The sequence below is a fragment of the Lepidochelys olivacea genome, assembly GCF_965140295.1.
Source record: "Lepidochelys olivacea isolate rLepOli2 genome assembly, chromosome: 24".
Taxonomy (NCBI): Eukaryota; Metazoa; Chordata; order Testudines; family Cheloniidae; genus Lepidochelys; species Lepidochelys olivacea.
Window position 1 is genome coordinate 15938692 of NC_140434.1, and position 26801 is coordinate 15965492.

At 48.0% G+C, this 26801-nt stretch overlaps 1 protein-coding gene across 1 annotated transcript; it reads left to right on the forward strand.

Annotated features, from left to right (window-relative positions):
• On the forward strand, positions 1-20582 carry LOC311512139 (uncharacterized protein). Its single transcript, XM_084613204.1, has 10 exons — positions 1-89; positions 5099-5214; positions 8133-8162; positions 9765-9797; positions 10879-10908; positions 13428-13460; positions 14274-14306; positions 15304-15336; positions 17780-17803; positions 20308-20582. Exons 1-9 carry the CDS (start codon positions 38-40, stop codon positions 17795-17797), a joined length of 378 nt encoding a protein of 125 aa, XP_084469330.1. The 5' UTR covers positions 1-37; the 3' UTR covers positions 17798-17803; positions 20308-20582.
• Positions 20583-26801: the final 6219 nt, after the last annotated feature.

Consider the following 26801-nt stretch of genomic DNA (forward strand, 5'->3'; position numbering starts at 1 on the left):
AGAGATTATACAGACAAACAACAGCAAAGTGGGAACTATGATGACAAGACAATACAGAAGTGAGGATTCCACATCCCAGCGATTGATAAGTGAGTTCTTGCCAGACAGGATGCTATCAAACTAAGTTTCCTTTTACATTTTCTAGGCACTTCCCTTTCTCTGGAGGCGATCAGCATTATCAGGACAGGATTGTATCCTAACAGCGCAATAGCACCTTATTTCAATGTGACTAGTTTGGAATGTGAGGATGTGACCGGTCGCTTCCCAGCTTATGGCTGCCTCTGCTGCTTAGCCAAAGGCCTTAGCCTAAGAACAGGGCCTCAGACTGTCACAGTAAGAGAAGGCCCTTACACCGGCAGGCAGTGATGTTGATTCTTTCTTTTATACCTCTGTCACTAGCCAAGTGATAAGAATACACCTCAATTCTTAGAGTATCGGCCTTTACAGACAGGCCTGAATATCTATATCCTAACAGTCACCTGCTTCAGGGGGCTTATGAACATCTCCCGGGGCTTATGGCAGGTTGAGCTCCTCTCCCACACTCCTCCTGGGCAGCTGTGAAGACAGCTACGAGAGGCTTTCAGGTATCACCCAGGAGGGGCTGCTGCTGCAAGCTACGTCGCCCGGTGAACAAGCAGTAGGCCCCAGGGGTTATGGGCGTTTTCCTGCAGCTGAGGGGAGATTCACATTGCCACAGTTCCCTTGGGCATCCAATAACATACCACACAAAAAGGCCTTCTGAAATTTCCCAGAAGGCACTGCTGTTAGGAAATGTCTCAGGAACTCAGGTAAATTGTTTCATTTTGAGGGTGTCTTGGCTGCCTCTTTGCTATTATACTAAATTCCCTCTTCCTCTGCAATCCCACAGGGCAGCCATGCCGTGTCCCACAATTCACTGGCACTGGTAAAATATCACACAAAAGGGCATTCTGAAATCACCCAGAATGCCCTGGTCTCGGCAATTGTCCCAGAAACTCAGGAAATATTTTGCACTCAAGGATGCCTTGGCTGACTCTTTGCTATCAGAGTAAGGCCTGCGCAGGGGTGGCAGGTTTGTAGAAATTTTGGTGGTGCCCAGAACCCGCCCCCCGCCCCAAACTCCACCTCCCACCTGCCTAAGGCTCTGTGAGGGAGTGTGGGTGGGGGGAGGAGGTCTGGGGTGCAGGCCCTGGACTGGGGCTGGGGATTAGGGTGCAGAAGGGGTGCAGGGTGCAGGCTGTGGGAGGGAGTTTGGGTGGGGGAGGGGCTCTGGGGTGCAGGCTCTGGGATGGAGTTTGGGTGCTGGGTGCAAGCTCCGGGCTGGGGGTGTAGGAGTGGGTGAGGGGTGCAGGCTCTGGGAGGGAGTTTGGGGACAGGCTCCGGGCTGGGGCAGGGGGTGGGTGTGCAGGAGGGGGTGAGGGGTGCAGGCTCTGGGATGGAGTTTGGGGATAGGAGGGGGTGCAGGGGTGAGGGCTGTGGGGCTGAGGATGAGGGGTTTGGTGTGTGGGAGGGGGCTCAGGGCTAGGGCAGAGGGGTGGGGTGTGGGGGATGAGGGCTCTGTCTGGGGCTGGAGATGAGGGGTTTTGGGTGTTGGAGGGGGCTCAGGGCTGGGGCAGAAGGGCAGCCTGTCCTGACCCCAGTGGAGGGGGGGACTAGGACCCTGCGGCAGCAGTGGATGCTGGAAGCTGGCAGAGCAGAGTCAGCCTGAGCTGGAGGCTCTGGGCGGTGCGTGGGGGCAGCAAGTGGCAGCCGAGGGACACTCGGGGGGAGGCACATGGGGGCGGCCGGCAGGGCCAGGGGAGAGACCCAGCCCCAAACATTGGTGGAGCCGGGCCCCTGAGCCCTGAATATTGGTGGAGCCCGGGCACCATGAGCCATATAACTCGCTGCCCCTGAACCTGCGTTGTGCCTTGGAGTGGGAATATCACACGGCATTTTTCTTGCAGAATAACAGTGGAGAGTCACTTGTCTATGTGAGTATCTTGCTCCAAGGGTATCTCGCCAGAGTTTAGCAGCTACAGTAGCAGGGAGGTGATATTAACTCTGTCTATGGTACAGGTGAGGCACCAGTGGAATCCTGGCCACTTTAGGAGACAGGATACCAGACTAGAAGGGCCTATTGCTCTGTTCCAGCTTAGGGAGGAGGGAAGGGATATCAGGGCAGATTAACTCATTGGTTTCATCTGGAGTGACGATTCTTATGCTCCTTGGGAGGCAATAGTTTTTCTCAGGATTATTTGTAGGTGTCCAGGAGTGGCTAAAAATGATGTTGAATCCAGATCCCCACCTGGTGTAAATGGTCCCTAGCTTCATTGGAATCAAAGGACCAGATCCCCAGCTGGTGGAAATCACCCATAACTCTCTTGGAGTCAATGGGATTTCAGGTGGGGGCCTGTAGGTATTACTCTAATACACATAATAAATACCCACCCTCTATCTTCTTCTTGGAGGACTCTGGCAGCTTGAAGGTCACCAGCAAGCCTGGGTACTCACTTGGGTTGCTAGCCCGCGCTACCATATCTGTGCTATTATAGATTAAAGCTAGCAAAGGTATGCCTACCTGTGCTACCATCACACCTCCTGTCTGTAATGTGGACACACCCAGATGGACAAAGAGGGGAAAGGAGCAGCCCAAAGCCATAGGGCATCCAGCCAAGAAAAAGCAGACGTTGGGGCCTCACAGGTCAGCTTCTCATTGGAGAAGAAATCAGTGGTCCAGAGTCTGGGTATCTTCCTAGTGCCGCTTGTATATTTACACGCCATACACCAAACAGCACACAGACAAACCCCTCTATCAGTAGTCTCAGCTCAAATACAAGTGCCCAGTTCCCAGGGAGCAGCTCTGCCCCAAGTACAGATTCTAGTTAGAGAGATTAACGCAGTCCGCACACTCCCCTTCAACAGTGCCCTCAGATGGCATGGACTCAATGGAGTTACACCTATTTACACCAGCTGGGATCTGGCCCCATTGATGCCAATGCAGCTACGGTCCATTCACCCCAGCTGGGATCTGGCCCCATTGATGCCAATGCAGCTATGGTCCATTCACCCAGCTGGGATCTGGCCCCGTCGATGCCAATGCAGCTATGATCCATTCACCCCAGCTGGGATCTGGTGCCATTGACTCCATTGCAGCTATGGTCCGTTCACCCAGCTGGGATCTGGCCCCATTGATACCAATGCAGCTATGGTCCATTCACCCCAGCTGGGATCTGGCCCCATTGATGCCAATGCAGCTATGGTCCATTCACCCCAGCTGGGATCTGGCCCCACTAACGCCAATGCAGCTATGATCCATTCACCCCAGCTGGGATCTGGCCCCACTAACGCCAATGCAGCTATGATCCATTCACCCCAGCTGGGATCTGGCCCCATTGACACCAATGCAGCTATGATCCATTCACCCCAGCTGGGATCTGGCCCCATTGACACCAATGCAGCTATGATCCATTCACCCAGCTGGGATGTGGCCCCATTGACACCAATGCAGCTATGATCCATTCACCCAGCTGGGATCTGGCCCCATTGACACCAATGCAGCTATGATCCATTCACCCCAGCTGGGATCTGGCCCCATTGATGCCAATGCAGCTATGGTCCGTTCACCCAGCTGGGATCTGGCCCCATTGATGCCAATGCAGCTATGATCCATTCACCCCAGCTGGGATCTGGCCCCATTGACACCAATGCAGCTATGATCCATTCACCCCAGCTGGGATCTGGCCCCACTAACGCCAATGCAGCTATGGTCCATTCACCCCAGCTGGGATCTGGCCCCACTGATGCCAATGCAGTCAATTCGCACCAGCTGTAGATGTGGCCCTGACAGAGCAGCTTAGCATTTCACCCTGAATAACCTCGCACCCCTACCTAGTGTGTCTGTCATTACCCAAACGTCAAAACCACGGAACAACAAAGAGCTTGTGAGGCTCCTCTTGGACTTTGCCTCACAGCACATTTAACTTGTCACTGGCGACAAATCCCTCTGTGATGGGACATCTCTCTGCCATCACCCCTGATGCAAGAACACTTCCTAGAAACCGGCCAGCAACAACACCTCCTCTTGTTCATTTCTGGCAGCCATCTGCCCCGTGCTGATAAGAGCAGATAAGGACAAGTCAGCAGTTCAGTTGAGGAACAATACTCATCTGTTCAGATCCCTGAATAACAGAACATGCTCATCACCCCAACTCGGGCACATAAAGGACAAGGGACACATCACCTTCCAGAGCTTGTGTGGGGCCGGAGGTGGGTGCTGGCTCTTCAGAGACGGTGTTGTGTCAGAGAGAGTCCATGTCAGCAATCCCTTGGAGTGCAGAACCCAAATCGCATCTCAGTCTTAACTAGAGTGGTGCTACCAACCCACTGTCATGTAGCAGAGCCTCAGTTATACTAAGGCCCCTTTACCTCTCTGCCAGAGTAAAGAGGCCATTTAAAGTGACTGTAAAATGCAATCACTTTAAGTGGTTAGTGTCACTGAGAATCAACTTCTCTGGGCCCTGCTATTAGGAGACTGTACATATGGCAGGATCACCACACTGGAGATCTGGGTTTAATTCCCATCTCTCCCACAGACTCCCTGTGTGACCTTGGCAAGTCACTGCATCGCTCTGAGCCTCAGTTTCCCCCAGGCTGCAAACCGGGGACAATAATCCTTCCCTTGGCCACGTACATTGTAAACCCTTTGGCGGCAGGGGTTGTCTCTCACTCAGTTGTCTCTCGCTCAGTGCCCACCATAATTATGGCAGAGTTGAGAGAACTGAGGAGTCCTGACTCCCATCCTTTTTAGTAGCCTTTAAGACTGTTCCAAAGTCCATCCTTCTTGCATGGAAGATAAAGGCCAACGCTTTCCCAAGTTGGCCACTGATTTTGTCTGACTCTGTTGGTAGTTGTACCAATTTAGGCCAGGATTTCACGGGTGAAGATAAAGCACAATTTGGCCTGTACTCTGACACTAAGATGAACACATGGTGGAGTTTAGTGATAAATGAAATCTCTGACCTTTCCTGATTGATAAAGGCAATTGGTCTTCTTGATAATGCGGGCATTGAGTTTGGGCAATTAAGCTCGTAATGTCAGATAAGACACACTGTATAAATACAGCTGCTAAACCCCACAGCTGTCAGGACCTGGAAGAACCAAACAGAATCCAAGATGAAGCTCCAGATCGTGACTGCCGCTCTCCTCCTCTCCATCCTTTGCCCAAAGGAAAGCAGCGCACTACTTGGCCTATGGGTAAGCATCCAAACACTGGGAGTACCTGTGGCACCTTAGAGACTAACAAATCTATTTGAGCATAAGCTTTCGTGAGCTACAGCTCACTTCATCGGATGCATTCAGTGATAGATTTCCACTCCGTACGGCTAAATTCAGTGCCTTGCATAATGACAGGTTTCAGAGGAGCAGCCGTGTTAGTCTGTATTCGGAAAAAGAAAAGGAGGACTTGTGGCACCCTAGAGACTAACCAATTTATTTGAGCGTAAGCTTTCGTGAGCTACAGCTCACTTCACTGACTGCATCCGATGAAGTGAGCTGTAGCTCACGAAAGCTTATGCTCAAATAAATTTGTTAGTCTCCAAGGTGCCACAAGTCCTCCTTTTCTTTTTGTGAATACAGACTAACGCGGCTGCTCCTCTGAAACCTGTCATCCAAACACTGCTAGTTTTCATTGCCGTTCTCAGAGGCATAACTGGAACTAGAACCGAGCTCTCCTGCCTCCTTATCCGGTGACAGCTCACCTCAAAGATACTGTGTCCTATATGGCAGAACTGCTCATTGAGCTTTTGGAAATCTCCTCCTAACCTAAGTGAGAGTCCAGGAAAGATTCTCAGCTCTTCTCAGGAAGAGAGAGAAGAGTAAACAAAAGAGCTTTGAAATTCTTCTTTTTCTTCTAGTTTTAAAAATAGCCCATGACGGATTTTTTTTGCTTTTTCAACTGAAAATGAAAACAATAGAATTTTTGGTTATCAAAAAACATCGTGGTTCAATATTTGAGGGTTTCTCTAAAACTATATTGTTGTAGAAAACCAAAATCACCAAAATTTCCCCCCCCCATAATGTTCAGCTTCTAATTTTTCATCTAAATGATTTTTTTGCCCGCAAAAGCTTCAACTTTGGTTGAAAAACCACTTTTCAGCTGAAAAATTATGTAGAGAAAAATTCAACTAGCTCGAGGTAACCAAAGATTAGTTTGTGCTCAGAATGACAATTTTAATGGGAAAATGTGTTTCTTACACTATTTTCTGTTTTTTCACCCAAGAGAATTAAAACCAAACAATGGGGAAAGTTTTGCTTTTTAGTTCCCAGACTCCATTTCTTTTGCCTCCCTCTTTAAGTGGAAAAGTAAAGGAGGGGATATTTTCAGGTTATCATTCAGTTTCAATCAATTATGCAAAAATGGTGAAGCCCACATTGTTTTTAAATTTCCCTGCATAAATTTTCAAACAGTTCTGGGGAAAAATAAACGGGGTGATCATCATAAACGCAAAGCTTTTCCCTTTCTGATTTTTCTCCAAACAATGAAAAAATGTGAAAACAAATCAACAATTTTTTCACAAAAATTCATTTGGAAAAATTTCAACCACCTCTAATTCTTATCCAGATGAGCCAGACTCAGTAAGGAAGCTCCCAAATTCTCGAGGTTAATCTTAGCACTCAGAAAGAACAGTAGTGGGAAGGTTTCCCACTGCAGACATACCTTGGTCCATGTCTACACTACAGACATCTACTAGCCTAGTTATGTTGCTGCGGGGTGTGAAGCTGTTTGGTCCCTGGCTGACACAGCTGTGCAAGCAAAAGCCACTAGTGTAGACACAGTTATAGTGTAGACACAGCAAAATTGTGCTTTTGCTTCCATAGCTTGTTTTCCTCACTGGGGACAAGAGTAGACTAGAGCGACAAAAGCACACCAATACACCGGGCTAGTTATACTGACGCAGTGCTTCCCCTGTAGCCATGGTGTGGGTCAGCTATGGACAATGGGAGGGAATCCGTTACATTTTGATGGTATTGGAGAAAGCGCAGGATCAAGTAACTCCCAGCAATTTCCTTGCAGACTTCTGGGAGCGTATCTGGAAGAGTTCCAGGGGTGTCAAAGTAGCTTGCTGTCGGGCTGTCTTATATTAATGCAGACCCTCTTCACAAGCCATAGTGCTGAGCACAGTGGTCAGTTGGAACAGCCTGGACAGATGTGAAAGGATAAGGCAAAAAACAGAGCAATGGGCTTCTAAATCCCCTGCAGGGAGTCAGAGTTAATCCAGTGTCCTTTGCAGTGCCAGTTCTACCCTTTATCCTATCCCAATAGCCAGTTTCTTGGGTCTCTGTGGGCTCTGCTGTTTACAACTGTGATAAGAACCACTTCTCAGGGGAGATTCACTGGAAATCCTCTCATTCTGCACATCTGGCGTGGGGATAATAGCATCACCACAGACAATTATATACATGGTCTTAACCACACGAGGGAGCAGCTCCCCAGCAGATGTAAATCAGCCTCACACCATGGAAGTCAATAGAGAAATAACAGTTCACACCAGAATAGAATGTAGCCCATTAGAAAAATGGGGTTTCTCACATAGAAGCCAGTGAAGCACTTCCAGGAAATATTTCAATAGAAGGGAGGGCGGAAATCGAGCAGGGAGCTGGGAAATTTCCCACCCCAGGAGCTGCCTGGCTCAGCCACTGCCATGAAACCAGCATCATTTCAACGATATCGGAGAAAAAGCAGCACTAAATAACTCCAGCCTTTGTCTTCCTAGCGGTTTGGGGGCACGCTGAGCCCTACTGGTGCTGCTCTGTCCATAGATACTCCCGAGGCAGTTGACTCTGAGAGTCTGTAAAGTTATTCTGGCTCATGTAACAGTGACCGATAAGACTAAATGAAGGAAGGCAAAGAGAAGAAGAAAGGCAGGCACAGAGAGGGGAAGCGACTCATCTAAAGTCACTGAGAAGTTCAGCAGCGCAGCCCAGAACAGATGTTCCCCGAACTCTTGTCCCCCAGCCCAGCTCCCTTTTTACCAGACCACACCGGCTCCCATTTCCCAACCAGCAGACGTTTGAGTCCAGTCCCTTTAAGGACATCGTTGTCATTTTACTGCCCCCGAAGAAAGAGCAGGAAGAAATAATTCATGTTTTAGTAACTGGCTTTTTTCCTGTAGGTTCATGAAGGACTTCCACGCCAGATGTCCGTGAGTATTCAGAATGTACTCTCCTTTGGAGCTTTTACATGAGCCTTTAAGTCAGATTAAACGTAGGAAGCCCATTTTGGCCTCAAGAGGTGGGCTCAGAGGTTAGGCTAAAATTTCAGCCAGCTCAGATTCTTATCCCGAGCAGTAAGGAAACTGCCAAACTCTGGAGGTTAATCCCAGCACTGTGAAAGAAGGGCAGAGGGAACGTTGCCCATCACAGACCTGTCCGGAGACACCTCTACACTACGGACTTCTGCGGGCATAGCGGTGTCGGTCTGGGGACGGACGATATTTGATCTCTAACCGACATGGCTGTGCTGGCAAATGGCCCTAGTGGAGACACATTCCTAGCAGCAAAACCATGCATTTGCCATAGAAATTATTTTGCTCGGAGACAGCTAGAACAAGCTACACCGATAAAAGTGCAGTGGTACGCTGGGGTCGCCATCCAGACCCGGCGCTGCTAGTGTGGACATGGTGTGGTTAAGCTATGGACAAGGGGAGGGCAGGTTGATGGCGCTGGAGAAAGAGCAGCATCAATTAACTCCCAGCACCTTGGGGTGAGCAATCACATTTGCTTCGTTGTCAGGCTGTTTTATATTATCCCAGCACCTCTTAGCCAGCCCAAACCCTGAGGAAGTGGTCAGTTGGAATAGCCTGGACAGATGTGCAAGGATTGGGGCAAAAGTCAGAGCAGTGGGTTTCTAAATCCCAAAGGGGTATATCAGAGTTAATCAGGATGTTTTTTGCAGTTTCATTTCTCCTGTTATAGTAGTAGCCGGTTTGTTACATCTCTGGGGGCCTGTTCTTTAAACCATTTTATATGGAGTCGTACAAACTGGGAGCTGTGATTCGCTGGGAATCGTGTTGTTCGGCTCCCCAGGGGCTTGGGATAATAGTATCACCATGGACAATCACCAACACACTCACTATACAGTGGAGCAGATCCCCAGCATGTGGGAGTCAGCCTCTCGCCACCAAAGTCAACAGAGTAGCGGCAGTTGACACCAGAATAGAATTGGGCCCACTTGAACAAGAGTTTCCTAACATGGCAGACGATGAAGCATGCACGGGGGGGCATCTACGAGCTATTTCAGTGGGAGGGAGGGTGGAAAATTTGAAAAACAAATCAAATCTTTTTTCATTTGGAAAAATTCCAGCCAGCTTTAATTCTTACCCCGAGGAGTCAGGAAAGTGCCAAACTCTGGAAGTGAATCCCAGCACCAAGAAAGAAGGGCAGTGGGGATGCTGCCCATCACAGAGCTTTCTGGGGCATGTCTACATGACCAAATTCCTCGGGCATAGAGGTGTCGGTCAGGGGTAGGAAGACATTTGGTCCCTGGCTGACGTGGCTGTGCGTGCCAAAGCCCCTTCTGTATGGGCCAGTTATAGCAGCAAAACCGTGCTTTTGCTTGCAGAGCTTATTTTGCTCAGGGGACAGTCGAATAAGCTGCAGCGATAGAAGTGCCCCGGGCTAGCTGTAGTGGCAAGGTGCGCCCAGTGGGCCATGGAGTGGGTATGGACAATGGGAGGGAATCCGTTACATTTTGATGGTATTGGGGAAAGCGCAGGATCAAGTAACTCCCAGCAATTTCCTTGCAGTTTTCTGGGAGCTCATCTGGAAGCTTGCCATGGGTGAGTATGCAAAGTTGCTTTGCTGTCAGCCTGTGTCACTGTCTTATATTATCGCAGAACCTAAGCCCCAGTGCTGAGCACAGTGGTCAGCTGGAAAAGCTTAGACAGATGTGAAAGGATTAAGGCAAAAGACAAAGCAATAGGTTTCTAAATCCAGGAGGGGGGTGTCAATTAATCCAGGTGTTCTTTGCAGTGTCAGCTCTCCCATTATCCAAGTAGCCGGTTTGTTGGGTCTCTGTAGGCTCTGTTCTTTACCACCATGATAAGAACTACTAGACAGCGTAATCAGATACACCTGGCACTGTGAGTCACTGGGAACCCTCTCGTTCTGCACATCTGGAGTGAAGATAATAGTATCACCATGGACAATCATAGACATGGTCTCAACTACGCGAGGGAGCAGCTCCCCAGCAGATGTAAATAGGCCTCGAACCACTGAAGTCAATAGAGAAATGCCAGTTTGCATTAGAATAGAATTTAGCCCATTTGAAAAAAGGGGTTTCCTGACATAGAAGCCAGTGAAGCACGTGGGGATCTAGGAAATATTTCAGTCGAAGGGAGGGTGGAAATCGAGCAGGGAGCTGGGAAATTTCCCACCCCAGGAGCTGCCTGGCTCAGCCACAGCCAGGAAACCAGCATCATTTCAACGATATCGGAGAAGGAGCAGCACTAAATCGCTCCGGCCTTTGTCTTCCTAGCGGTTTATGGGCACACGGAGCCCTGCTGGTGTTGCTCTCCAAAGACAGTTGACTCTGAGAGTCTGACAAGTGATTCTGGTGCATGTAGCTGTGACCGATCAGATTAAGTGAAGGAAGGCCAAGAGAAGACAAAAGGAAGGCATAGAGAAGGGCAGCGACTCTTGTAAAGTCACTGGGCAGGTCAACAGCAGAGCCCAGAACAGATCCCCGAGCGCTTGTCCCCCAGCCCAGCTCCCTTTTTACCAGACCACACCGGCTCCCATTTCCCGACCAGCAGACGTTTGAGTCCAGTGCCTTTCAGGACATGGTTGTCGTTTCACGGCCGCCAGAGAAAGAGCAGCAACAAGTAATTAATCTTTTAGTAACTTGCTTTTTTCCTGTAGGTTAATGGAAGACTTGGAGACAGCGTGTCTGTGAGTATTCAGAATTTACTCTCCTTTGGAGCTTTTACATTAACCTGCTACCTGTAAATCAGATTTTAATTCAGATTAAACATAGCTCCGGAGGTGGGCTCAGAGGTTAGGCTAACCGAGAGAGCTCGGGGAGTCCAAAGACAAGAAGCACAATCTATTTAGTTTACCACAGCGACAGTTAAGAGGTGACTTGATCCTGGTATACGCCTAACTGCAGGGGGGAAGAGATTTCCGATGGGAGATGGCTCTTTAGTCAAACAAAGGAAGACGAGATCCAATCATCTAAAACTGAAGTTAGACAAGTTGAGTTAAGAAAGAAGGTGCAAATTTTAAACTATATTTATTAACCCTTGGCTATGTCCACAGTAGAGAGCTTACAGCGGCACGGCTGTACCGATCCAGCTGTGCCACCGTGAGATCTCCCGTGTAGCCGCTCTATGCCGACGGGGGAGAGCTGCCTCGTTGATGTAATTAAACCACCCCAGCGAGCGGGAGTAGTAATGTCGGTGGGAGAAGCTCTCCCACCAACATACCGCCGTGCACACTGCCGCTTCCGCTGGCGAAACTTTTGTCGCTTGGGGGGGGTGTATTTATTTCACACCCCTGAGCAACATAAGTTTTGCCGAGATAAGTGGTGGTGTAGACCTGGACTTCATCCCTGAAAATCTTGACATCTAGGTGGGCTATCTTTTTTTAAAGTAGGCACTGAATAAAACAGAAGTTATGGGCTAGATGCAGGAATGACTGGGTGAGAATCTGTGTTCTGTTATGCAGGAAGTCAGTCTAGATGATTCTAATGAGCCCTTCTGGCCTTAAAATCTAGGCATATTATTAATCTCACTAAAGAGAGGTCAGACTAAATAAAAGAGATCCAGTTCTCATAGATTCTAGAGATTAATGCTGATGAGAAGAATAATGGGTAGGTGGAATGTTTCTAAAACCAAAGTTTGCTGCTGCCACTGGGAGGAAATTAGCTTTGTTTGGATGATAATGCAGAAAGAGCAGGGTCAATTCTTTCTGCTTTTATTTCCTGTCAGTTGGTGGGGATCTCCTTAGTGCCCTGCTAATGACTATTCAGAAATTACTTTGCTGTCAGGAACTCTTATATTATCGTGCTGTCTCTAAGAAGCCCAAATCTTGAGCCCAGTGTTTGGCTGGAGTAACCTGGGCAGTCAGTTATTATTCTTTGTATGATAGTACAGCCCGTACAGCTCTCCTGACTCATGATCCAGTGAGCTAGCCACTGAACAACACTGCCCCGAGCAGTGCTGGGTGCATAACTGCTCCTTGTGCGTTTCAGAATCTCCTCCTAACCTACATGAGAGTCCAGGAAAGACCCTCATCTCTCCTCAGGAGAAATAAGATTCAAGAAAAGAGCTTCTAAATTCATCTTTTTCTTCTAGTTTTAAAAATAGCCCAGGGAATGTTGCTGGTTTCTTAATTGAAAAAGAGAACCATGCATTTTTGGTTTTCAAAACACATTTTGAGCGTTTCAGTAAAAATATTTAGTTTTGGAAAACCAAAATCACCCACATTTTTAGATTCTTATTTTTCATTTAAATGATTTTTTTCCCTACAAAACCTTGGCTGAAAAACAACTTTTAAGTTGAAAAATTATTTTGACGAAAACATTTCAACCAGCTCTAGGGAACTAAATATATACTTTTGGTCAATATGAAAAGTTTCATGGAAAAATTTGTGTCTTCCAATTTCTTCTGATTTTTAACAAAAAGAATGAACACCAAAACATGGGGAAAGCTTTGGTTTTAGATCTCCTGCCCTTGTCAGTGGAAAAGCAAAGGGGGGGCGGGGGACATTTTCAGTTTTTCATTAAAAAAACAAAGATTTCCAAAAAATGTTGCAAAAATGTTGAACCTCGCAATTATTTTTTAATTTCTAAAACACACATCATTGTTCAAGCACCTCCAGAAAACAGGAAATAATGGGTGAAACGAAAAGGGGGGTGGGAATCATAAACGAAAACTCTACAAACATTTTTCATTTCTGAGTTTGTCCAAACAAGAAAAGAAATTGAAAAACAATGGACAACATATTTATAAAAATTCATTTGGAAACATTTCAACCAGCTCGAATTCTTATCTTGAGGAGTAAGGAAACTGCCAAACTCTGGAGGTTAAACCCATCACTGAGAAAGAAGGGCAGTGGGAGTGTTGACTATCTGAGGCCTTGTCCACACGACAGACTTCTGCTGGCATAGTGGTGTTCGTCTGGTGAAGATGTTTGATCTCTGACTGACATGGCTGTGCTGGCAAAAGCCCCCGGACACAGTTATAGCAGCAAAACTCTGCTTGTGCCCATACAGGTTATATAGTTCAGAATGCGCTAGAATAACCTACACCCACAAAAGCGCACTACTAGGCTGGGATAGCTAGACTGACAAGGGGCTCCTAGTGTGGACAGGGTGTGGTTAACCTATGGACAATGGGAGGGAAGTAGCTATTTTGTGATGATACTGGAGAAAGCGTAGGATCGAGTAACTCCCAGCTTTTTCCTTACAGGTTGAGGAGGACCTAGCTGGGAGCGTTCCTGGGGTGAGCATTCCAAATTTGATTTGCTGTCAGGCTGTCTTATAGTACCGCAGGACCACTTAGCATGCTCAGATCCTCAGCCAGTGCTCAGATGTGGAAGGGCTGGGGCAAAAGACAAAGAATGGTTTTCTAAATCCCCAAGGGGAGTCTCAGCAGTGGTGCAAGGAAGTCGGTCCAGTCAGGTACACAGAGTCAAGAGAGTAGTGGCAGTTTACACCAGAATAGAATTTGGCCCACTTGGAAAAGAGTTTCCTAATCTGGCAGATAATGAAGCATGCAAGTGGGGGCATCTACGAGATATTTCAGTGGGAGGGAGGGTGGAAATCTACTGAATGGCTGGGAAATGTCCAACCCCAGGAGTAAAGTTTCAACGAGTTCTAATTCTTATCGTGAGCAGTAAGGAAACTGCCAAACCCTGGAGGTTAATCCCAGCACTGACAAAGAAGGGCAGTGGGAATGTTGACTATCTGAGGACTTGTCCACACAACAGACTTCTGCTGGCACAGCAGTGCTGGTCTGGGGTGTGAAGATGTTTGATCTCTGACCGAGGATGGCTGTGCTGGCAAAAGCCCCTAGTGTAGATACAGTTATATCTGCAAAACTGTGTTTTCCCTGTATAGATTATTTAGCTTGGAAAGGGCTAGAATAACCTACACCCACAAAAGCGCACTACTAGGCTGGGATAGCTAGACTGACAAGGGGCTCCTAGTGTGGACAGGGTGTGGTTAACCTATGGACAATGGAAGGGAAGTAGCTATTTTGTGAAGATACTGGAGAAAGCGCAGGATCGAGTAACACCCAGGTTTTTCCTTGCAGGCTGTTGAGGACGTAGCTGGGAGCGTCCCTGGGGTGAGTATTCCAAATTCCATTTGCTGTCAGGCTGTTTTCTATCTCGCAGTGGCTCTTAGCAAACCTGAACCTGGAGCCAGTGGTCAGTTGGAATAGCCTGGAGAGATGTGAAAGAATTGGGGCAAAAGAGCAAGCAATGGGTGTCTAAATCCCAAAAGATGTGTCAGAATCAATCCAGATGTTCTTTGCAGTTTCAATTCTCCCATTATACTAGTAGCCATTTTCAGGGGATCCTGTGGGACCTGTTCTTTATACCCAGGGTAAGAAGCACTGCCTAGTGGGGTCTGTGATTGGCTGCAAATGCTGTCATTCTGCACCTTTGGAGTGGGGACAGTAGTATCACCATGGACAGTCGTATGCATGGCCTCAACTAGACAAGGGAGCAGCTCCCCAGCAGCTGTAAATCGTCCTCACGCCACTGTTATCAATACAGTAACACCGGTTAACACCAGCATAGCATTTGGCCCATTGAAAAGGGGTTTCCTAACTTGGCAGATAATGAAGCGTGCAAGTGGGGATGTAGGAGATATTTCAGTGGGAGGGAAGGTGGAGATCGCCTGCATGGCTGGGGAATGTCCCACCCCAGGAGCTTCCTGTCTCAGCCACTGCCACTATGATGAAACCAACATCATTTCAATGATATTGGAGAAAGAGCAGCATTAAAGAACTCCTGCCTTTTCTCTCTCTTGTGGTTTGGGGGCACAGTCAGCCCTGTTGGTGGTGCTCTGTCCATAAATACACCAAACACAGTTGGCTTCGAGTCTCTTAAGTAATTCTGGGAGATTAAGCAGTGGCTGGTCAGCCTAATGGAGGAAGGCAGAGAGAAGAAGAAAGACAGGCACACAGAGGGGAAATGACTTCTCTAAAGTCTAAATCATCAACATTCGCCCTCCCCCCTCCACGCAAAATGGAGCAGAGCCATTGTGAGGGAATCAGCTACATTTTGATGACACTGGAGAAAGAGCAGATCGAGTAACTCCAAGATTTTTCCTTACAGGCTGTTGAGGACTCAGTAAGAGGCATTCTTGGTGTGAGTATTCCTAGTTGTCTTCCAATTTTGGCCGATGGTTTAACAAAGAGATTTAAAAGCAAAACATGGGGAAAGTTTTGGTTCTCAAGCAATAAAGAAACCCCCAAACTCTGGAAGTTAATCCCAGCACCGAGAAAGAAGGGCAGTGGGAAGGTTGCAGACTTCCCCTGGCATAGTGGTGTTGGTCTGGGTGTAAAGATGTTTGGTTCCTGGCTGACACGGCTGTGCTGGCAAAAGCCCCTCGTGTAGACACAGTTATAACAGCAAAACTGTGCTTTTGCTTACATAGCTTATGTTTCTCAGGGGGGACTAGAATAATCTACAGCAATAGAAGTGCACCAGAACAGCTATGCTGACAGTAGCTCCTAGTCTGGCCAGGGTGTGGTTCAGCTATGGACAATGTGAGGGAATTAGTTAAATTTTGATGGTACTGGAGAAAGAAGAGACTCAAGTAACTCTCAGCAATTTCCTTTCACGCTTCTGGGAGCGTCTCTGGAAGCGTCTCTGGGGTGCTGTCCAGCTGTCTTATATTATCACAGTACCTCTTCTCAAGCCCCAGCTACGAGCACAGTGGTCAGCTGGAAAAGCCTAGACAGATGTGAAAGGATTAAGGCAAAAGACAGAGCAATGGGCTTCTAAATCCAAAAAGGGGGTGTCAGCGTTAATCCAGGTGTTCTTTGCAGTGTCAGTTCTCCCATTATCCAAGTAGCCAGTTTGTTGGTTCTCTGCGGGCTCTGCTCTTTACAGCCATGATAAGAACCACTTCCCAGCGGAGTCAGACACACTGGGAGCTGTGATTGACTGGGAATCCTCTCATTCTGCACCTTTGGACTGGGGAGAATAGCATCACAATGGACAATCATAGACATGGTCTCAACTACATGAGGGAGCAGCTCCCCAGCAGATGTAAATAGGTCTCGAACCACTGAACTCAATAGAGAAATGACACTTTACACCAGAATAGAATTTAGCCCAGGTGAAAAGGGGGTTTCCCAACATGGAAGCCAGTGAAGCATGCGGAGATCTAGGAAATATTTCAATAGAAGGGAGGACGGAAATCGAGCAGGGAGCTGGGAAATTTCCCACTCCAGGAGCTGCCTGGCTCAGCCACTGCCATGAAACCAGCATCATTTCAACGATATCGGAGAAAAAGCAGCACTAAATAACTCTGGTCTTTGTCTTCCTAGCGGTTTGGGGGCACGTTGAGCCCTACTGGTGCTGCTCTGTCCATAGATACTCCCGAGGCAGTTGACTCTGAGAGTCTGTAAAGTTATTCTGGCTCATGTAACAGTGACCAATAAGACTAAATGAAGAAAGGCAAAGAGAAGAAGAAAGGCAGGCACAGAGAGGGGAAGCGACTCATCTAAAGTCACTGAGAAGTTCAGCAGCGCAGCCCAGAACAGATGTTCCCCGAACTCTTGTCTCCCAGCCCAGCTCCCTTTTTACCAGACCACACCGGCTCCCATTTCCCAGCCAGCAGACGTTTGAGTCCAGTCCCTTTCAGGACATCGTTGTCATTTCACTGCTGCCAGAGAAAGAGCAGCAACAAGTAATTCATCTTTTAGTAACTTGCTTTTTTCCTGTAGGCTGATGGAAGTCTTGCAGGCGATGTGTCTGATTATTCAGAATGTACTCTCCTTTGGAGCTTTTACACGAGCCTTTAAGTCAGATTAAACATAGGAAGGCCATTGGCCTCCGGAGGTGGGCTCAGAGGTCAGGCTAAACTGAGAGAGCTTGGGGAGTCCAAAGACAAGAAACGCAATCGATTTAGTTTACCACAGCCACAGTTAAGAGGTGACTTGATCCTGGTATACGCCTAACTGCAGGAGGGAAGACATTTCTGATGGGAGATGGCTCTTTAATCAAACAAAGGAAGATGAGAGCCAATAATCTAAAACTGAAGCTAGCTAGGCAAATTGAATCAAGAAATAAGGTGCAAATTTTAATAGTATAAATTAACCATTGGAACAATTAACCTAGGATGTGGTGGAGTCTCTGGCTACGTCTACACTAGAGAGCTTAGCTGAGAGGTTAGTTGGAAGAGCCTGGACAGATGTGGAAGGATTGGGACAAAAGGCAAAGCAATGGGTATCTAAAGCCCAAAGGGTGTGTCAGAATCAATCCAGATGTTCTTTGCAGTGTCCATTCTTCTATTATACTAGTAGCCATTTTGTGGGGATTCTCTGGGGTCTGTTCTTTATACCCACGTTAAGAACCATTCCCTAGTGCAGTGGTTTTCAAACTTTTTTTCTGGGGACCTAGTTGAAGAAAATTTTAGATGCCCGTGACCCAACGAAGCTGGGGATGAGGAGTTTGGGGTGTGGGAGGCATGAAGTGTCCCACAGTTCCTTCGGGCTATTCTGAAGTTACTAAATGGTGCATCCTCTGCTACCCTGGTGAGGGGTTGAACAGGGGGCATTCCTAACTTTTCTTTCTCTTGCAGGAAAACAACAATTTCTAGTCAGCGGTGAGTATAAGCAGTCATCTTTGCCTTCTGACTTTGCTTTATTTTGTCTCAAGAGTATCCTCCATCGCTGCTCATAATCAGGCTAACCCTTTGCTTGCAAAATTCTCGAGGCATCTTCTATCACCCTTTATCTCCTCTGTTGAATGTGGTGAAAATATTTCTGCAGCCTTTGGATGTATGAACTTTTGCAAGGGTTTTATTTCTTTCCAGCTGTGGATGAAAATGATGTTGGGGCCAGATACCTAGCTGGTTTAAATAGTCCATAGCTTCACTGAGTCATTTGATTATCAGTTGGGGACCTTTAGGTTTTACCATAAGATACACAGTAAATATTCCGCAACTTGCTGGGCTTTGGTAGTTTCAACTCTAATACCGTAAGTGTAAACAGCTTTAAAGACAACAGTCTCAGTGGCAGAGATTACCTCTGCATGTCATTTGTCTTCACACAGAGCAGGGGAATCAACCAGGTTTTAGCAGGATTGTTGTCTGGTAGCATTTGCCAAGTAAGGAGCATTGGCTTTGTTTTCCAATGTTGCAAAGGCGCTTTGGAAACACCAGCTGCTTCAGAGGGCTTACCGGAGGTTGACCTTCTCTCTGACCACTCCCAGACCCATCCCAGCTATCCATGATGCAGAACACAAAAAGCTTTCTGTATCCCCCGAAGGCAGTGTTGCTGGGAGTTACTTCAAACAGTCTTCTAGTGAACACACAGTAGCTCCAGGGAGGTTATGGGAGTTTACCAGGGGCGATGGGATGTTGACATCTCTACAGTTCCCTTCAGTACTCATGGAACATCTTGCAAAAAGTTCCTTTGAAATCACCTGGAATTTATTGCAGGTGGGAGATGTCCCAGGAAATCTAGAATACACAATCAGCTGGCAGCAGGGGCCTCATGACAATTTCCCACAGCCTTATTGGAGGATGACCTCTTCTCCCACAAGTCCACTAGAGAGGCATGAAAGTGTCCCATGATTTCTTCTGGGTACCCATGAAATCTCTTGAAAGAGGGTCCTCTAAAATCACAGAAAATTGTTGATGCCACGACCCAATGGAGCTGGGCATGAGGGGTTTGGAGTGTGACAGGGACTCAGGGCTGGGGCAGAGGGTTGGGGTGCGGGTGTGAGGACTGCGGGGTGGGGCCGGGACTGAGGGGTTCAGGGTGTGGGAGGGGGCTCTGGGCTGGGGCAGGGGGTTGGGGTGCAGGAGGAGGTCAGGGCTCTGGGCTAGCGGTGCAGGATCTGGGGTTGAGCTGGGGATGAGGGGTTTGGGGTGCAGGAATGCTGACCGCGCTGCATCCCGGAAGCCATCAGCGGCAGGTCCGGCTCTCAGGCGGAGGTGCGCAAGCGGCTTCGTGCAGCTCTTGCCTGCAGACTCTGAGCCCCCCCAGCTCCCATTGGATGGTTCCCAGGCAATGGGAGTGCGGAGCCGGTGCTCAGGGCGGGGGCAGCGCGCGGAGCCCCGTGGCCCCCCTGCCTGGGAGCCGGACCCGCTGCTGGCCGCGTCCGGGTCACAGCGTGGTGTCGGAACAGGTAGGCACTAGCCGGCCTTAGCCGGGCGGCAAAGCCAACAGGACTTTTAACATGCTGACCAGAGCGAGCCAGCGCCTGACATGCCGTGAGCCAGGACTGGGTCGCGACCCGAACTCTGAGAAATGCTGCCCGAGGGGGATCATAGACCCTGGGAGCTGCGATTGGCTGCCAGTGCCGGCAGTCTGCACCTTTGGGGTGGAGATAATAGTATCCCCAGGGCCAGTCATATGCAGGTTTCAACTACGCTCCCAGCCACTAAACGACACTGCCCCCTACAGGGCTGGGGACAGCAGTGCCCCTTGTGCTTTCGAAGCTCCTGCTCACCTAAGTGAGAGTTCAGGAAAGACCCTCATCTCTTCGCAGGGTGTGTCCTAAGATTCAGTAAAACAGCTTCCATGTCTTCCTTTGCTTCTAGTCTTACAAATAGCCCAGGCCCTTCTTTTGGTTTTCCAACAGAGAACAAAATCATCCTTTTTTTTCATTTGCAAAAACCACTGTTGTTAAATTTTTGAGGTCTAACTTTCTAATGTGCTGGGGGTGGGGGGGTACTCAACCCCCAGCTCTGCCCCAGGCCCTGCCCTCACTCCACACCTTCCCCCAAGGCCCCACCCCTGCTCTGCCTCTTTCTGCCCCCTCCCTGCCTCTTCCCACCCCCCCTCTTCCTCCCCTCTTGCTGCCCCATTCTGCCCCCTCCCCCGAGCATGCCCCACCCTTGCTCCTACCCCCTCGCCCCCAGTCCCTCCTGCAAGCCGCTGCACGCTCCTGGGGGCAGAGGGGAGGAGCTGATGGGCGGGGCTCTGACTCCCTTTTCCAGTTTATCAATAACTCAGTTTGCAAAGGATGTAAAATGCACCCAGCTGGCTGGGGATAGAAAGGGGTGGAATTCCTTCAGGGTATAGGGGAGGATACTTGTCTTATTCCCAGTGCGTTCCTGGGACCATAATTGCTGTTTGCCATCTCTCCCTGAACCTGCAGACCCTGGGATGATGAATTAATAAGAGACATGCTGATGAAACCAGATTTGCTGATCATGGCGATGATGCCTGCCATTATGCTTCCCGTGCTGCTGCCTCACACCTCTCCTGACCAATCAAATCCCACATGAGAATCATCAATTGGACTGATTGGGTCTCTAACTGATGACTGTGCTGTTCCTTGATTGTGGTGTCTTTCGATGTAACAGAGGGCAAAGAGCTCTGTCCCTCTGTTGCCCTGGGGAATGGCAAGAGCTTTGCAAAAATAAAAATAAATCCAACTGCACAAAAAGCTTTGGGATTGTTTGTTGTTTAAATGGTTCTCGGTAAATTAATTTTACTTCCAGACTGGCATGGGATTTACTCCATTCTAAGGCATGTCTACACTACAGCCCGAAGTCGAGCTATGTTAGTAATTCCTGTGGTGGCTGATGTCCACACTACCCTCCTTCTGTCCGTGATGCGTGTCCTCACCAGGAGCGCTTCCACAGACTAAAGAGGGGCAGTGTGGGAGGCTGAGAGCCAAAGCTCTCAGTTCCTTGCAGCTCCCCTCCAGGAGCCCAGCTGCCTCCCTCCCTCGCACCCACCACCCCTGACTCCCCACTGGGAGCAGGGGCCAGATGCCCAGGGTTGTTGACTCCCTGAATGGGGAGCAGGGAGCCTCCAGGCAGCAGCCTGGCTGGGAGTGGGGAACCGTGGGTAGCCGGGCTCAAGACAGCAAGGAGCCAATGTCAGTAACACAGCATCCGCACAGACACTGCGTCACCTTAACTACCCCAACATAAGTGCTACGCCTCTCGTGGAGTTATGATGTCGGTGTAGGAGGGCACTTCCACCAGCGGGACACGGCTGCAGCGTGTACACGGACATAATTAGGCTGAAGTAAACTGCCTTACGTTTAGACCAGGCCTAAATGCTGTCATTTCTGTTAGGGAATTCTGAACTGTGTGTAGGTGAGGTGGGGGGAATAGGTTGTGCTCTCCAATATCCTTCCCTCTTCCTCGGTTGGGAAGCACCGAGAAAAAATAAATGATGGAGCAACTCACAAATCCAATAGAGCAGGAAGGAAAAGGGTCTGTAACTGAGTTAGAGAGCGACAGTTCCCAGGGCTGTGACTGGGAGAACAAGTGGCAAGTTTCCCTTCAGGGCAGATGTTCCAGCACATAATCCCCAGAGGTCTGGAGATGTCTCCTTGCACTCCGTAAAACAAACCCTTTCCAGAACAGTTACACTCTTTTGGCCTGAACATCACACAGGCATTCGCTCCCATCAAAACAACCCATACACTGCACCTCAGTCTTGCTTCTTCAAAGGACACAAGTTATGGCACAAACTTATGAGAAGGCTTCATTTGTTCAAAATTATTTTGGGCTTCAGACCCTTCCACTGGCTTCTCAGCCTCATCCACTCCTCCTCTCTGCCCGGACCAGCACTATCTATCCTTCACGGGAGAAACAAAATCTTTTCAGAAAAAAAGACATTAGGGTGGCATTTTTCAAAGGAGACTAAAGGAGTTAAAGGAGCTGGACACCTAACTGGCTTAGGCCTGTCTGACAATCCCTGTCTAGGGCAGTAGAACAATAGTTTTGCAAAAGAGAGGGATGCAGGGTTGCTGTTTGGCTCATTTCAGGAAGGGCAATGTCGAACACCATTGGGGGAAAGAATGGTTGCTCCTTCCAGAGCCCCTCTCCTCGCTCTCCTGGATTGTGACACACAAGCAGCCACACCCACACAACCTGCTCGGAAACGGCTGTCACAGCTCGGATTTAGCGCCCCCTCTTGGCCGCTCACCACACTGCTTTAGGGAGACCCAGCAACTGCCTTCCATATTTTAAGCCTCCAGCGTCTGAACAGAGCCCAGGCACTGCCCGTCTTGAGGTCCCTATGCATGCTCTGGAGGTGCTGATCCTCTATCTAGCACCCCTTCTTGAGAGTTGCAATGCAGTCCAACCACCACCCCCGCCCCGGAATCAGTGCAGCCCCCTTTTTACGCTGTATCTTAAACACAGCCTCTCCCAGAATCCCACTGAAGACACAAGCCTTACAGTTTAACTCTCTCGGGGGGCGCGAGATTAGGATCATAAGGATGATTAAAGGATTAAAGCATGCCTTAGAGTGCAAGACTCAGGGAACTCAATATACTTTGGTTACCAAAGAGAAGGTTAAGGGGTGATGTTAGAGGGCTTATTCCTTCACCCACTTACTTCCCTGGTCCTTCTCACATGAACAGAGAGCAACAATACCCAAAGTCCAAAGGTGCAAACAATTCGATGTTTATTGGGGTGAACTTCCAGCAGGCCTGATTCCAGTTTCCTTCCTTAGTATCCTCCTTCCCAGCTCTGACACCACAGAGCCTTACACCTGTGTCCCTGTTCCCATTCCTACCCTTAGCCAAACATGATTCCAACTTCCTTACTCCCATTCCCTGTTCCCATTTCCCCCTTTAGCAAAACATGATTCCAATTTTCTTACCCCCATTCCCTGTTCCCATCTCCCCCTTTAGCAAAACATGATTCCCATTTTCTTACCCCCATTCCCTGTTCCCATCTCACACACCCACATGCCCACCCCCACCCCCACCCAGTCATTTCCTCATTGACTACAGATCATATAGTAAAACTTGAGTTCTGCTTAGCTATACCTTAACCAATCATTTTCCTGAAATTTAACTAACCAATCCTAACATATTGTAACATGATTATGTAACCAATTATATCCCACCACCTCAATTAGTTTACACCCAGCAAAATTAATTATACAGCAGACAGGAACAATCACAAAACCACACAGAGATTATACAGACAAACAACAGCAAAGTGGGAACTATAATGACAAGACAATACAGAAGTGAGGATTCCACATCCCAGCGATTGATAAGTGAGTTCTTGCCAGACAGGATGCTATCAAACTAAGTTTCCTTTTACATTTTCTAGGCACTTCCCTTTCTCTGGAGGTGATAGGAACTATCAGGACAGGATTGTATCCTAACAGCCGAATTGCACCTTATTTCAGTGTGACTAGTTTGGAATGTGAGGATGTGACCGGTCGCTTCCCAGCTTATGGCTGCCTCTGCTGCTTAGCCAAAGGCCTGAGCCTAAGCACAGGGCCTCAGACTGTCACAGTAAGAGAAGGCCCTTACACCGGCAGGCAGTGATGTTGATTCTTTCTTTTATACCTCTATCACTAGCCAAGTGATAAGAATACACCTCAATTCTTAGAGTATCGGCCTTTACAGACGGGCCTGAATATCTCTATCCTAACAGGCGACTATATGTACCTAAAAGGGGAACAAATAATGAACCATCTTGCAGAGAAAGGTGTAACATGATCCTGGATTTGGTGTTCTGTCCCATATAGTGGCACAAAGACCACTGAGAGAGAGAGATTAATGAGTTTGCTTTACAGCCTTAGCTAACAGCCAGTTGGCTTTTAACTCATGCTGTAAAGACTCATGCACTAGGGTCCAGAGGTCCCCGGTTCGATTCCGCCCGCCAAGGACTGGGGTCTGTGGGGGTTCCACAGGCACAACACCCTCCAAACTCCCATTGGCAATGGTTCCCAACCTATGGGTCTGCAGCGCCGGTGCTCAGGGCAGGGGCAACTCGCGGAGCCCCCTGCCCCCCCCACCTAGGAGCGGGACCTACTGGCCCTTCCAGGATGCAGCGTGGTTTCAGCCAGGACAGGTAGGGACTAGCCTGCCTTAGCCCCACAGCACCACCGAGTGGACTTTTAATGGTCAAAAACCGGACACCTGATCACCGACCAGCAAGGCATGTTACAAGGCCCAGCAGCCCCCATCCCGCTGCCTGTGTGAACACCCCAGAGAGGCTGTCTGGGGGGAGTGAGAGCTGCTGTCGCCTGAACTAGCAACTCCATGAGCTCAGGGGCCATAACAGAGACAGGAGGGATGCGCTGGGGGCGCTACTTGTGGGAGGAGAGATATGAGGTGGGGGGTGTCTGTACAGCACCTGGCGCAACAGGGCCCGATCTCAGAAGGGCAGGGTCTGTCTTTCACTGTGTCACTCTGCACAATGGTTCCCCGATCTTTGAGGCCTCTGTGTCCTATCCAATCCACCTCAGAACACAATCCATTGGTCTGAGCTGTGGGAGCACAGCGCGTGCTCCATCCACAATGGTGTGAAGTTCAGTATTTCTGGGTGTCCTGTAGTACCCACCAGGCAGCAGAAGGAATCCCTGGAGCTGGATGGATTTCTCCTGGGTGCTCGGCGGGTGCTAGTTCTAGAGAATTCCTTGGGGCATCGCCCTGTCCTGGTTCTCTGCAATGCCACACAGTTACTCTGGCAGTGTCACTGCTCCAATGGGACCAGAAACTGCCCCCTCCTGAGGAGAGGTCGGGGACAGGCTTTGTTTGTGCAAGGACATGACGAGTGCTGATCAAAAATCTCCAGGGCGTGAAGGCACCCCGTCCCACCTCTTTTCTAGGAAGCCCAGCCCAGGCCCTGACCTTCTCCCAGGCTAGCAAACCTTGGGGTGGCTTGGGGGTCTGTGTCTCATTGTTGGGTGATTGGGGTGGGGGTCTGTGTCTCATTGAGGGGAGATTGAGGTGCGGGTTGCTGGGGGGGTCTGTGTCTTATTGAGGGGTGATTGGGGTGGCGGGTGGCTTGGGGAAGGTTCTCTGCGTAACGTGTGACTGGGGTGGGGTGTGTTTGGGGGCGGCTGTGTCTCCGTGAGGGCTGGTTGGGGTGAGGGTTGCTGGATGATCTGTGTCTGAGTGAGGTTTGATTGTGTATAATCCTGTAGTCGAGCTAATTTTAAGACAGTAACAGACCTATGAGTGTCCCCACTTTGTTGTAGGTTTAGCATTTTAAAGTAAGTAAAAGAATGCCATGGTTGTTTTTCTTTCACGTTGCAATTTGATGTTCCTGTTCAAAATGTTCTGTGTAAAGTATTTCTGTTTTGTGTGTAAGTAAAAAATGTGTGTTAAAAAACCATGTATAAAAGCCATCGCTGAACCAGATGTTCTCAAAAAACCCTGGAAACAAACAAACGAGCGTCAGGAGGCTGCAACACGACCCTATTAAAATGTCAAAAAAAAAAAAAAAGAGGCAAATTAACAACTCTAAAAATAAAACAGGCACCTAACAATAAAAACAAAATTACTGTAATCAAAACCTGCATAAAAGAACTCCATACAAACATAATACAAAGACAAAATAAAAATATATGAAAAAAACAAGCATTCGTCAAACAGCAATGAATTACAGCATAATGGTGCAGAACTCATTAAACAATAAAAAAATCACTATATAAACAGGGTGCCTTGCCATAAAACTTGGGGTTCATCCTGCCAAGACTTCCCCGGAGCATCGTGTCGTAACTAACAGAACCCAGCTCCTACCTACTCGTGATCAAACGAGCTGGCCACGAGAGTGATCCGGACTCTAAACTCGTCACTATAACATTGTTTGGTGGGACACTGTGTGTGTGTGTGTGTGTGTGGTGTGATTGAACGCATACGCTAATTGTTGTATGTTCAATAAACACAGCATATTGCCTTTTCCCCTAGAAAGATCCCGTGTGCTTCTTATCAGCATAACACTTTTGGTGGAGAACGCAGTATAACAGATCTGCATAATATCTTTAATATTGAACTTTAATAAAAACTGTGGTACTCATACTTTTAATAACTAAACAATGCAATAATTTCCCTTAAACCCTTAGAAAGTAGAAGCCATTAAAAACTGGCCTGCCTATAAAACAAAAACACAGGAAAGTATGGGAGTAATTCTTCTGTTTTGCCTGCAATCAGCAAGGGTATTTGTAAAAAAATGGATATTTTAAGCAATAATCTGCCACCCCCTAAGGGGGTAAAAACATTCTTTTTGTCTTTCAAAAAACCAAAGAAAGCTGGTACCAGCTAAAGAGCAACCCAGAATACCATAAATCTGTTGTTGTGACAAAAATTGTGTTTTATGTTGTTTTGTGGTGTTTGTCTTGTTGCTAGCATTGTTATGTATTGTGTTACAAAAAATCCACAAACTACTGCATTAATAAGCATTAATATGCTTAAGCATTAATTAATTAATATGTTTAAGCATTAATTAATGCTTAAAAATTAATAAGCATTTTAAATGCATTTACAAAAAACCAATGTTGCAGAAGGGTGGAGGTCAAGAAATGCCAGTCTTAACAGGGAAATATCCTAATGTAGCAATCAGCATATTAGGAGTGATTGGTTTTAAAGCAGGAATTATAAATATTATAGACCTAAATGTAACTAAAAATAGATTAAATTAAGTCAAAACTGCAAAATAGTCGCATTCACAAGCTGGCAAATACTACTATAAACTTGGTACAAATAGGTCTGGGAAACCTAAAAGCAAGATGGAATATGTGGCGTGGCTGAACACCACCTGTCTGCTGTATCAACAACAAATACAATTAGGGAATAAAACTGCCATAGCTATAAAATATACTAAAATGCAAATTATTAGTTTAGCATCAATAAATATAGCAACCACATGTACTATTTAC